A 13,465-nucleotide genomic window follows, 5' to 3' on the forward strand; every position below is an offset into this window, starting at 1 on the left:
ATTTACAATGGTTTGAAAGTCATATTATGTAAAAACTGTCAGGTTAAAGCTTGTCAAACAGCCATAGCCTCTGGCTGCACAACAGAACGACTGAATGTTTATTGAGCACTTCTGCTGAGAAAACCAGTGGTGCTTTCTAATATTAGCTACCTGCTGAAACGGCTAGTTGAAAGATGCTGGTGTATAATCAATGCTCTCTTCCCAAACATCTTCCTATTTCCATGTCTCTGTTTCATACACGTGTTAGGTGATGTAGACACCAAGCTGAGGGCCCACCTCCTGTACTACTTGACTAATTTTTCTGTAGCTGCGGGTGTCATTATGTTATTGCAAATAATTTATGTAAAATGCTTTTTCTCCATGCCGCTTTAGCCTCATACTCAGAAGTGGAAGCTACATCCATGAGAAAAGAGAAGGGCTTGACTTGCCGTTCTGTATTTCTGTCTTTCTTTAATGTAACAGGCATATACTTACTAGTGTTGTAGAAAGTAGGGTACCCTGCTGACTCAACATCCCACCAGAAAACTGTTGCTGTGATCTCTTTAGAAATGATGTCACAAAATTTTGTAGGGAAAAATATGTTGGTTAACTTTTGGTGGAGGAAAACAGCTGGTGAAATGCTACAGGGCCAGTGCCACTGATGAGTTTTTGTAGAGCACCACGTGAGGAGTCATCCAGTAGCAGATCTGTGGTGGAACAACATGCTGCCTCTCAATGAATCTTTGTGGAAATACTGGGTTTGATTCTGGTCTCCCCTTCACTGGAGTAAATTGTCTTTGTTGAAATGAAGAGAATAAGTCTGGTGTTAAATTAAAGGAAAAAAAGTCAGAATCAAGACCTCTTTTGAAAAGCTATAGAAATTGATTTTTGTGATTTTTTTTTTTTTTTTTTAGTTCTTTTCTACATTACAATGTTTTAGATTTTCTTGCCTCTTCCTACCCGTAGCGTGAAGAATTTGGATTTTTTTTCGCCCTGAGAGAAATGTATCAAATGCTTTTACTGTTCCCAAACCTCTGCAATGCAATGAACTTTCCGCTGCCAATCAACTTCAGCATCCTTTGTCAACACTGGGATGCTTATAACTTAAGTCGGGTCAGCAGATGTTGTCATGGATTTTTTACTTCCTGAGCTAAGGAGGAATTAAATTTGGAAACTGTAGCTGAGATTCTCAGTGATTTACAGTATCAACTAGACAGTGAAGTTTTTCTGTAGAAATAATAAGTCCATAGGGACTGAGTTAACTGCTGGTTTTCAGTTCAATAACTCAATGTGATCCTTCTCCAGTTCTGCATTATAGTAAATGTGAGTCCTGGCACTAATCGGTATTATCTTTTCATCTGGCGTTTGGTGCTTTGTTAGTGGTTATTTGTCTGGAATGCTTACATTTGTTGATACTAATTTATAGTGAAATTATCATTTAAAAAGGGAAGAGCAGTCTGGTTACCTACATCTCTATGCTCTTGATCTTTTTTTCTTCCATTTGCACCTATAGAAAATAAAAGCCATTTGATAAGGCTCATTAGAAGGTAACTGATGTTTCTGATAAGCCTCAAGTACCATTATAATGTGGGAGAGATTCATTACTGTGTGTTTCTGTTTATGACAGAATGCAAAGTCTGGCGAAATCCTTTAAATCTCTTCAGAGGAGCTGAATATAATCGGTAAGTATTATCATGTTACAGTTTCAGACATAGTACTGAGTTAAGGACCTTAACTGTACTTTTCCATTAAACTAACTCAGATGGAAAAACAAAACCAGCTGTGGACACATATGCTTGTGCCAGCTTTTTCTGTCATTTGTAAAATGTTTCTGAAATAAAAGGAATTTAAATTAATGATCGCGCACTTGTTATTTCTGCAATTTTTGATGACCTTATAAAAAAATGGAAAAACTGAAGTGCGATGTACCTGGTACAGTTAATGCAGTAATTCTCTTCAAATCAGTTATAGCAAACAACCTAATGAATTATACCTAGGTTTCATATAGTCTTAATGTTCGAATATGTGTGTTACCAATTTCCAGGGTGTACATTAGCTTAGGTTCAACTACTGTCACTCCATCCCAGTACAGTGAAATGGAATGTATGTTGGTTAGGAGACTGGCTGCATGAACTTAGTAGGCTATGCCCATCTCTGACATCTAGGATTCTTTTCTAGATTCCTGTTGCTGAATGTGACCTCATTAACCAAAATGTCTCTTCGTTGGCATGTTTGCAGGTATACATGGGTAACAGGGAGAGAGCCTTTGACTTACTACGATATGAATCTTTCAGCACAGGACCATCAGACGTTCTTTACATGTGACACGGATCATTTACGGCCTGCAGATGCTAGTAAGAGAACTTGTGAACAACTAGTTTTGCTACTAGGTTAATGGTTGTTTTAAACTGATGCAAGAAAAATGCAGCCAGACGTAGATAAGGAAAGGCAAAAGTTTGGTCATGCCTTGAAAGCCACTGCTGTTAGATTTGTAGTATTCTAGATCTGGACAAATATCTATATAGGCATAAACCATCTGATTTGTGTCACTATTTTTTCTACTTTCTTGCTGAAGTCATTCAAGGTACTATTTGTGAGTGTAAAGACTTGTTTTTTCCTCCTGTTTCTTGCAGTGGCTTCAAACACGTATAGCTTTCCAGCTGCAGTCTGGTATGCTGAGTTACATTATCCATGTCCCATTCAGTCTATGCTGACAGAAGAGAGAGAGAGCTTATGTAAAGCTTGGGTCATGTGTTTCATTCCCTGATATAGTTAGAAGCTCTGTAAAAAATGGGAACACCACAGTTACAACTGAATTTGATACAAGCAGCTTTAGTTGTGTAAAGCCTTTACTGTTAAGTCCATGTGAAGACACTGGTTCTGCTGAAAATGTACGATGATTTCAGTTGTCAGAATTTGCCTCTGAAGAGGCAAATCTTCTTTGTCTCTTAGGAGAGGAGAGATACTGACAGTTGGCACTTCATTCAGAGGGCATAATGACAAAGGAGGAAGTACTGTGCTTTTTTGACACGCAGTAAACATGAATTCTGTTTTCTGAGCTCGGACTAACTATGAGGTTGTCTGATTAACCTGGATGTTGTTTCTATTTAATATTCACCTAAAGCAACAGCACAGTAAGGAACTAGAATAAGAATCAAAATTATCATTGTATTCTTATGTGCCCTGTGGAATCTCCTACCCAAAGAGGAAAAGGCTGCTTGTCACCTCTGTGCATGACAGTGCAGATGGCATGATCTCTCAGACAGATTTTCCCATGGAAAAAGAAATAATTAAATGAACGAATATAGCTGAGTATTTGGGACAAAAGCTCATGTTGATTAAATATCTTTTGAGTGATCACTGAGCTGTTTGAAATGCTCTGGAGCGAGTCAGGCTGAGAGCAATAAATTCTGTTGTTATAATGCAGTAGATTCTGCTTGTTAACACTGTAATGACTGATATGCCCCTGTTCTGCTTTGTTTATTGAATAGTAATGCAAAAAGCCTGGAGAGAGAGAAACCCCCAAGCCCGAATTTCTGCAGCACATGAAGCTTTGGAATTGAATGAGTGAGTGACAACAGTGTCAACATTTTTCCTGTCATTTAAAAATCCATTTGATGGTAGCTTAAGGCAGGGGGTTTGCTATAGTAATTTTTAACTATGATTACAGGCCTGTCACAAGGAAGGCTTACAATAGGAGGAAAAAAGCACAGCTGCATGTTGTGCTAGCCACCCAGAAGATCCTTAGGGCAGTGATGACAATGGGATTCTTCCCATTGATGTCAGTGGGCTTTGGATCAACGTAGCTAAGTGTTAATTAAGTTGCCTCCTGATGAGCATATGAAATATGCATTTATGGAATAGAGGGTTCTCTTTTGGATTTCTCAGTCATTCTGAACAGAGGCAAGAAAGAAGGGACTCATAAACACCTTCTGAAATATTCATTTCATAATGTGAGAGAATATGATGTAATTTTCTGGTACTTTTGGACTTTGAGTCTGTAATTTATTTTCTCAATGAGAAGTGTAGTATTCTGAGATCCCACAGTAAACTCAATGCTGTGATACTTTACTGGCATGGCAAACTGTGTAAATGTTGCCAAAGTGTATAAAGCGGAGAGAGTCCCTTAGGTTGCTGTCAGAGATTACTGCATTCTAGAATTCCATAAACTGGTGCCTTACAGATTGTCCTTCACATGTTTCGTCAGAAGAAGGAAAAGAATTGTTCCTGAACAACACTTTAACTGAAAGAGCATGTAGTTTAGAAGGATTTTGCAGAAGTGAGCTATAAGCCTATCCTGTTCTACTCACGTATCACAGAATGGCTGAGGTTGGCAGGGACCTTTGGAGACCACCTGGTTCAACCCCCCAGCTCAAGCAGGGCCACCTACAGCACGTTGCCCAGGACCATGTCCAGATAGCTTCTGAATATCTCCAAGGAGGGAGACTCCACAACCTCCCTGGAAAGCCTGTGCCAGTGCTCAGTCACCCTCACAGTAAAAAAAGTGTTTCCTGATGTGCAGTCTCCTGTGTTTCAGTTTGTGCCCATTGCCTCTGGTCCTGTCACTGGGCACCCCTAAAAAGAGCCTGGTTTCATCCTCTTTGCACCCTCACTTCAGGTATTTACAAACATTGATGAGATCCCCCCTGAGCCTTCTGTTCTCCAGGCTGAACAGTCCCAGCCCTCTCAGCCTTTCCTCATATGTGGGACACTCCAGTCCCTTAATCATCTTCATGGCCCTTTACTGGACTCCCTCCAGTATACCCGTGTCTCTTGTGTACCAGGGAGCCCAAAATTGGACACAACACTCCAGGTATTGCCTTACCAGTGCTGGGTAGAAGGGAAGGATTACCTCCCTCAACCTGCTGGCAACAATCCTCCTCATGCTGCTCAGGGTACCATTTGCCTTCTTTGATGCAGGGGTACATTACTGGATCATGATCAACTTGGTGTCCACCAAGACCCCCAGCTCCTTTTCTGCCAAGCTGCTTTCCAGCTGAGTGGCCAACAGCAAGTACTGGTGCCTGGAATCTTGTTCTCACCTGGACCTGTTTTTTCCTGTTCCTCAGCTGACAACTCTTTATGAAACACAACTAGGGATAGCTGCAGCCTGATTCTATTTCTGTATAAAGAATAATCTTATCAACAGTGTGCTTTGTATTGTAAAGAAGTCAACAGGCTATCCACCTAACTTCAGCTGCTAAAATGTGGCTGTTGAATTTAAGTAGTAGCCTGGGCTCCCTCTATAGTCAATGAGAGAGGCACCTCCATTCAGCAGTTCACCCTGTTCTTAGATGTTTAAACATGTGGAATGAGTGGCATGTGAAGATGCTCTTTGATGGAGGTAAAGGGGCACAGGTAGTTAAGAGATCTAAATCAGACAGCTAAAAGCTGGATGAAGTGACTCCCACCATGCATTTCACCCTTCTGTGTATTCCTAAAGCTGCTTTCCTGTTTGTTTTTTAGTCTCTAGAGTTACATTTATAATCTGTTCTTTGCATATGGCAAGTGTTACAGGTCTATTGATTCTTTTCATACCATTACAGTAACAGAGATATTTTGTGTTAAAACAATAGTGCATAAAACTAGTCTTCATTTCCAGAGGGAGTTTTAGTGATGTAGGCTGTGATTGCCTACTGAGACAGTGCTTTACTTTCTGAGGCAGATGTCAGTAGGTTTATTCAAGTGGCTGAGTTAAACAGTACCTGCAAATGAGAGGTTGTAGGTCTGGTTGCCAGAATATTTATTCATCAGAAAGGTATATGGACAAAACTCCATTGCCTCTCTATTTGGTACGTCGTTGACAGTCTGCATGTCTTTGTATAGCTTTTACTTCATGCAACTTTCTCATGGTTTTTCCTCTGACTTTTTTGCAGGTGTGCTACTGCCTATATTCTCTTGGCAGAAGAGGAAGCAACAACAATTGTAGAAGCAGAGAAGCTGTTCAAGCAAGCTCTGAAAGCTGGAGAGGGCTGTTACAGGCGCAGTCAGCAGTTACAGCACCATGGTGCCCAGTATGAAGCCCAACACAGTAAGTTTGTTTAGAGGGAATAGCTGTTTCTAAAGGGAGGGAAGTTCTGGGGAGTTCTTTGTTTTTTGTTTTTTTTCCCCCCTTAGAACTATGTACTCAGTATTTAACATTGACTGGAATATGGCCCTAGAGCCAGACTATTCTGTTTCAGTGTTTTTGCCTGATTCTGTTGCTGAGCTAGCAATGCTCAGATTACAGATGCACCTTTTCTTTGTCATGGCAGAAAATATTGTAGCTTGTACTTAACAGAAAAGAAAAGGTAGAAGAGCCAAAAGAGATCTGATATTCAGAAAATGATAGACACTGTTATAGGAGGTTGCACTGAAGTGCCTTTAGCCATTTTGAAAACATGGGCTCATGTTGTGAAAAGTCTGTAAAGAATGATGGAAACAGGAGTGAAGTGATGCTTTGCCAGCTTTTTTCCATCAGCTGTGAGAGTAAATGCATGCAACACATTGTTCTGTGTAAAAGTTAATGAGAGCTATTAATCAGAGTGACATTTGAAAAGGTAATTCCATGCATTAAGAAAGGTCACAGAAACATAAAAATTAACAACTGGAATAATACAGCGCTCTAACTGAAAGTTTAGATTTCTTAAAAAATTTTGATTAAGCAGATTTAACTACTGTAATGATATTTATTAGATGCTTCTTAAACCTAAGAAATTAAATCAGGATTCACTGCCAATAAATGAACAAAAAGATAAATAAAGCAAACAGTCTAGGTTATTTCTAGTCTGCAATGGCTACCTCAGGCAAAAATAATACCAATTAATTACATAAGTAAAAGCACTAACATACTTCAGGCATCTTCAGGTTTCTCAGGACTTGAATTCACAGCTTCTGGCTTTCGCACATCATTTAAAGATTGCTGATAAAAATTGTACGTAGTGAAATTGTGTGTGATCTCTGGTTTCAGAATAGTACACAAGTCTAAACCTGAAAACCTGAGGTTTTATAAAGCTTGGGGGTAGTATTTTAAACATTTGTTGGCTATAAAATTATATTTAGGATGATTTGCTTATTTTTGGTGAAAACAAAAATATGGAGCAGCTGAGACCCTGAAGCAATTTTCAGGCTCTAGCAGGCTTATGTTTATCTGTGAAACCTTGATTTGTGCACTCAATCCATCCTGAGCACAGAAAATGACAGTGATTCTATGAAAAACACACAATAAGAGTAATTAAACACTGTCACAATGCTTATGTCCATGATAGCCTGGTTAAGTTTGTGCAGACAAATATAAGTATGGTATTTTTGTAACCTGTGTGTGTGCTAGATGGCTACTGTCATCATCAAATTTGACACTTTGAACCTTCAGTATTACAGCAGAGGAAGTAACCAGTTGAATCGCAAAATTATGTGCATTGTCACAGAGCAGGAGGGGCTGAAAAGTGACTGCCAGCTCTGACTGTGGCTTCAGGAGGGGCTAGATTGTCGCAGTTCTCTATACCACCCAGTCTCCCCTTGATAATGTCAGTGTGCGCCCACAACAGTTAGAGAAATTCCAGCCTCAGATGGTGCCTTGGACACAGGGGCTTCAAGTAGGATTCTCTTGATTATGTGCTGGACTTGTGCATGATTTACAAAGGTGGAGAGCAAGGACCATGAACAGATGTGTTGCAGTTCCATGGTTCTGAGATGTTTGTCATTCCATTTCTGGTCCTTGAAGTTGACTTCAGGATGAAAAGTGGGCATCTCATCTTTTACAGCTGAAAAACACTATGTAATTTCTTCAACAACAGCATATCGCTCTCTATGTTTTTGTTTATTTATGTGTTCTCCTTCATACAGTATTTTATGTTATACAGTGAATTTTCATAGAATCATAGAATGGTTTGGGTTGGAAGGGACCTTAAAGATGATCTAGTTCCAATCCCCCTGCCATGGGCAGGGACACCTTCCACTAGACCAGGCTGAGTACCCGATTCTACCTCTTTCAGAAGGTACTAGTTTATCGAAAGCGTGGGCAATCTTCATTTTAAGTTGGCTCATGTTAGTCACCCCAAACCGTTAGTTGCCTCAGAAAATTCTGGCCTGAAATGTTATCTTGATTTCATAATAAGTATATTTCTTTTAACCATTCCTTCTGAAAAGAGTGAAAAGGGGCTTGGCCAGAAATGTATACCTCTTAGTTACTTTACATAAACATATTGAAACAGATGTAACTAATTTGTTTAATAAATATATAGGAATCAATACAGAGATAAGGAATTACGTAATATAAAATACAGCTAAATAAATTCCTTCCCTCCCTTGCTTATTTTTTCTTCTAAAGTCAGACCTTTCAACCTGCTGCTTAATCTATCTGAAAATTATATTCACAGCTTTAAAACAATTTGTAGGTACTTGGAATGTTTTCAGGGCATATCTTGTTCTAATTATGAAAGACTTGGAAAAGTTAGGAACAAACTAAAATCTTTACAGACTGCATAGTATACACAAAGGTAATTTGTAGCAGGTGTCTTATATTTTCACGATATGATAATTTTATAGATGATTAGCTGTCCGCTCATTTCCTGTTGGTCCAGAAGCATGTTAAGAGTTCACATTGGAATTATAGGGAAGAGAATGAGAAATGAAACAAGTAAGAATTCTCCAAGAGCATAATTATTGTAGCAGTTTAGTTTCTGTCATCTTTGCTGCTAGCGCATTTTTCAGCACATAGGACCATCATATCTGAAACATGTTAATTTGCCATCCATAATTAGTGGTGTGAGGGATTTGAAGATGATGACTGGGTAACAAGTAAAGGCTTTGTAAATGGAAAATTCAGGGTATACTTCTTTTCTTCTAATCATTAAGAAAAAACTGTTAAAGGATAAGAATTTGTTTTGCTGCATCTCCTGTTAACAGGCATGTACATCATAACGTACAGAAAAATTGGATATAAAATGTGTTTTTATGGATGTCCTTGTCTTAACCATGTATGTGAATTGGTAAGTAATTTAATGCTGTGTGTGTGACCATAGAGTTTTGTGCCAACGTTGACTTCATAGGGGTTCTCCTTGCCTCACTTGATTACTTGGTGGTCTATACCCTGTAGTGTTCTCTGTACCTTCAGATCTGCTTATATTTCACAGGTGTAAGGCCAACCCATGGGTCCTTATTTATACCACTGTATATGTGGAGTAATTCCACTGATTTCGGTGATGTAATGCCACATCTAAATCAGCAGAATTTGGTAATTTTTTATTAAAATTATTGGCAAAGCTTTGATGATAGTGAATAACAAAAAATAGCAAGTAAACTATGTTTCCTTTTGGGTTGGAATATTAAACGAACCTTTGTTTTATCTTCTTTATGTTAATGCTGTTTCTTTTTCCCCTTACACAGGAAGGGACACCAATGTATTAGTTTATATTAAGAGGAGGCTGGCAATGTGTGCAAGAAAGCTGGGAAGGACCAGGGAAGCAGTGAAAATGATGAGAGATGTGAGTTTAAATTTGTTTTGCATGTGATACTTGGATAATAGTAGCATAGAAATGATACACATTTGCTTAAAAGTTAGCATCCATTCCTGGTGCATGCAGCACTGCTGATAGTCATTTTGTAAGTGTAATGCACATAAAGATTAAGTTAAGAGATCATTTATTTATAAGGTTGCAAAAGCAACACTATGAAGTCATAAAATACCAGGTGGACAGTTGCCCATACAGACTGAATTCCCCATCCTGGTACATGTGCAATGGAGTGCAGTCTTTAATTATTTGATCATGAAGTTACTAACATTTTTTCTGAAGCATGTAATGAATGCAGTTAACTTAGTAAACAGGTCTTAAGTATTCTGTTTCCTCCTTGCAAAGCTGCAGTTTGGCTCTGTGCATTGTTTACGCCACACTATTCAGACCTGAGAACAATGTTATTTATTCATGCAAAACCTATTACTGAGAAGTCAAACCCAAGTAATTAACCTACAATGAACCGGCTGCCCTCTGAGATGGTGGATGACTATATCCCTGTTTTGCAGGCAGGGGAGCTACCAATGGTGGTCATACATCAGTAAGCTACAAAGCTACAAATTTGAAACCCCAAACTAGCTATTTTGGGGGTGTCAGGAGGGACAGCTGTCCATGTAAGGCACTGTTTACGTTTCAAGTATGTAAAATGCTCAAGTTTAGAGATAGCTGTGAATGCCCAGCATTTCTTCAAGTGAGATCCCCCTGGATGCAGATTAGGAACACAGTTCATTGAGGAGGTGACTTGCCTCTCCCAAGGTAGCATGTCTGTGACAGAAGGAGGAATGGAGCCCTAGAGCTCTGGGCAGATGGTGGTAAAACTACTTGCCAGTTTCTTGTGTTCTCCTTTCTTATACTTCTTTTTCCAGCCCCCACAAAAATGGGGTAGAAGTGAGTCCAGCAAGATACAAAGTTCTACAAGTTCAGCTGAAGGAGCTAAATTTTAAATGCCCAAAATGGAATCCCAGACCACTGTGAAGCACCTGTGAAGTGTGCTTTAGACAGCTTAGATGAATGGTCCCGAAACCTTCCTAGTGAAAAGGGAAATTCTCACTGGAAATCAGTGATAATTTTAATGTAAAAAGGCAAGTAACTTTCTCCAGAACTTAGTCACTTGCATCAGCATCAGTAGGGCAAGTATGTCTGCCAGCTTGGAATCTAGCACCCAGCATCTCCTGGAACTGGGGCACTCATGAATATTTTTTGAAAACATTGAGCAGAGCTCATCATAATAATTCAGGTCCTCATCCTAAATAATATACCAGATGGTAAGTGATGAGTAACTTTGTTTCTTGTCTCTAGCTGAGCTTTTTCAAGAACACAGCTCTCACTCCCCAGATTCACTAGGCTCCCAAACAGAGGTGTTGAAAAAGAACTTGTCAAAAACCCAGATATTGTACAGCTCGGAGTGTGAGAGAGGGACAGGGAATAAAGACCTCGTTTTGCAGACTTGTGGTCAACTGGGAGAATGTTGATTTCAAAAGTGTTGTTTTCAGTCCAGCCAGCTCCACTGATTCGTCATGAATTTTGTTACACAGGTACTCTGGGACAAATACTGAAATGTTTCAGGACAAACATTGAAATTCTAAGTTCTGGCATTAATATACAAGAAAGATAAAATTTTGAATTTCACATTCAAATGTCACACATCATAATTATTGAACTTCTGGAGCTTACTATTGGCTGCTGAATGTGTTTTGTGATTTGTAGATAGGGCTATGTGGAACAGATACTCTGTGAAGCTGCCTTCTGCTGATGTCAATATGTATCGTTAATTGTGTATGCAGAGCACTGGATTCAGGGACTTGGGTGGTCCATCCAGTCCTAGGTTTCTTACGCAAAGTGAGACCCAGAAAACTTATTACAATGAATGGTTTATTCTGTCACTAGAGAGAAAATTGTGCATTGTTAAGTACAACGTGGATCTCAAAAAGCAACAGTGACAGGGAGACCCAAAGTCATTGTTTGTTAGGTACTTGAAGGATGGAAAACACTCTCCTCAATAGGAATATTTTGCTAAAATGAAAGGACTAGATGCAAGACAAAGGAGGTATAAAGATAGGATTTCAGCTTCCAGAATTTCAACTCAGATCAATTCTGTATTTTTCCACATACAGACACTGAGCCAAATCCTCAGAGCTGAATTTAGATGTCTCCAGAGCTCTTCATTGTGAGCAACAAGAGCTGAAAATTAGCAGGTCCCTAGATGAAATGTAAAAGCAGCAGTATCTCTAGGTCACAACTCCAGTACACTGGGAGCAAGAATAGGGTCAAGTTAGCTTTGCAGATGCTTTTCTTAGATTGACTTGAAGCTACTTATTTCTGATGAATGCATATCTTCCATTTCTTCACAAAAGACATAAGTAATATACTTACAAAGAAATTTGAAGAATATGAATGTGTCATTGAAGGTCTCTATGTGATTGATGAGGGAGGAGATGATTTTATTCACCCTAAAAAGAATATGAAGAATATGTTGGCTGGGGACTGCTGAATCTAGCATCAGGGGACAGAGGGCGGAGGCCCTGTTTGTGTTTGAAAGATTGAAAACAGATTTCTCAGGACATGGAACATGATGGAAATGAAGTGTTAAGAGGTTCATGACACCATCTGGGAAATATGATTGGGATGTAGTGAGTCTTTGCCACTTTGAAAAAAATAAAATATTTGAGAGTGTTTAATTCATTGTACATATGAGGCCATCTTGAGGACATTACTGATAGATTAGATTGTCTTACTTTAATTTCATGTAAGAAAAGACTGAGATCCTGCTTGAAACACCTTAATGGAAAGAAAATGAGTTCTTGGTGACTTAAATAAGATTTTGATTTTATGATTACAGACACTGCTGATAGGAAAATCGTATTCTTTAAAATCATATTAAAGATATTTAAAACCAGTGGTTTTTAAACTGTTTAAAACCAGGGGGGTTTTAATTAAAAAAAAAAATAGGTAGGAATTTCTGTTGCTTTTGTGATTGATTTTGAGGTAGTATTTTGTTAATGGCTTTGCTGTTTGGTTGCCATCCCTTTGGCTGAGTTGATTTAAAGAGAACTATGAACCTGTAATTGTCATGGAAGCATGCAATAGAATCGTACATAGGTGTTGCTTTTGCTTGTATTTCTGATGATCATTATTTACTATATTTTGCTATAGAAACCAGCAGCTGTCACTATTTGTATATATTGAGTTAACTTGTGATCTCATTTTGATTAGTATATTGTTGGAATAACTCCAGTCTAGTCAACAGAGTTATTCCAGTTTTATTCCTGTTTATACAGAGAATGATATGGTCTGTGAAGGAACTAAATCTCTTTTACTTTCCCCGAGGAGAAAGTCTACAATGCTGGTTGTTTCATTTGTTGTGTTGATTATGTTAGGAGGATTTAAACTAGTTTGTTCTAAATTATGTTGGAAAATTTGGTATGTGCAGAGGTGAAAGGCCTTAATGGTGGCTGTGGGGAATCTTCAGTATCCCTTCATGTTCAGTCTTTATTGTGGACAGCGTTGCAAGCCAAGTAGCTGCATGCTGATGAGCAAGCGTAGGCTTTTGCACCAGCTGCTCTCTGCTCTTTGCAGATTCCCCCACCATTACAATGGAAGAAAACAGAAGCATGCTGGCTTATTGTTTCGTGTTTTTCATAGATTAAAAACAGAGAGCATATGGAGGGTATGCAGAGGCACTTCCCTGTGTAACTTGCAGGCGACTACATCAGTGACTGCACTACTGAATTCAGGAGCAGACCAACATGGTATTTCCCTTGACTGGGTCACTGGAGTATCCAGGTGAAAATGTACTGTGCAAGAGAGTGAATTGTCAAAAGAATTTGAGCTTCTTGGGATTACTCTAGAGAACAGTTGGTCTGTGGAACAAGCTTTCATTGAAGGATGATGCATGTTTAGGAAAGAGAAGGCTACCATGCAGAAGGTGTGCTGGTGGACAAAGTGAACAGAAGCTCTTAATTGCTTCCTCTTTCAGACAGAAGATGAAAGTAACT

At 38.9% G+C, this 13,465-nt stretch overlaps 1 protein-coding gene across 7 annotated transcripts in view; it reads left to right on the forward strand.

Annotated features, from left to right (window-relative positions):
- ST7 (suppression of tumorigenicity 7) overlaps nucleotides 1-13,465 on the forward strand; it is a 154,245-nt gene that overhangs the window by 95,672 nt on the left and 45,108 nt on the right. For all 7 annotated transcript variants that reach the window (XR_006165305.1, XM_042792437.1, XM_042792440.1 and 4 more), the window contains 5 exons: nucleotides 1,607-1,661; nucleotides 2,218-2,333; nucleotides 3,471-3,546; nucleotides 5,856-6,010; nucleotides 9,346-9,443. Coding sequence is in view for 6 of the 7 variants with exons in the window: in XM_042792437.1 (XP_042648371.1) it covers nucleotides 1,607-1,661; nucleotides 2,218-2,333; nucleotides 3,471-3,546; nucleotides 5,856-6,010; nucleotides 9,346-9,443 (500 nt within the window). In the remaining variant the exon portion in view is untranslated. The remainder of the gene's footprint in view (nucleotides 1-1,606; nucleotides 1,662-2,217; nucleotides 2,334-3,470; nucleotides 3,547-5,855; nucleotides 6,011-9,345; nucleotides 9,444-13,465) is intronic.

The sequence above is a fragment of the Tyto alba genome, unplaced genomic scaffold (assembly GCF_018691265.1).
Source record: "Tyto alba isolate M040663 unplaced genomic scaffold, T.alba_DEE_v4.0 Super-Scaffold_2, whole genome shotgun sequence".
Lineage (NCBI taxonomy): Eukaryota > Metazoa > Chordata > Aves > Strigiformes > Tytonidae > Tyto > Tyto alba.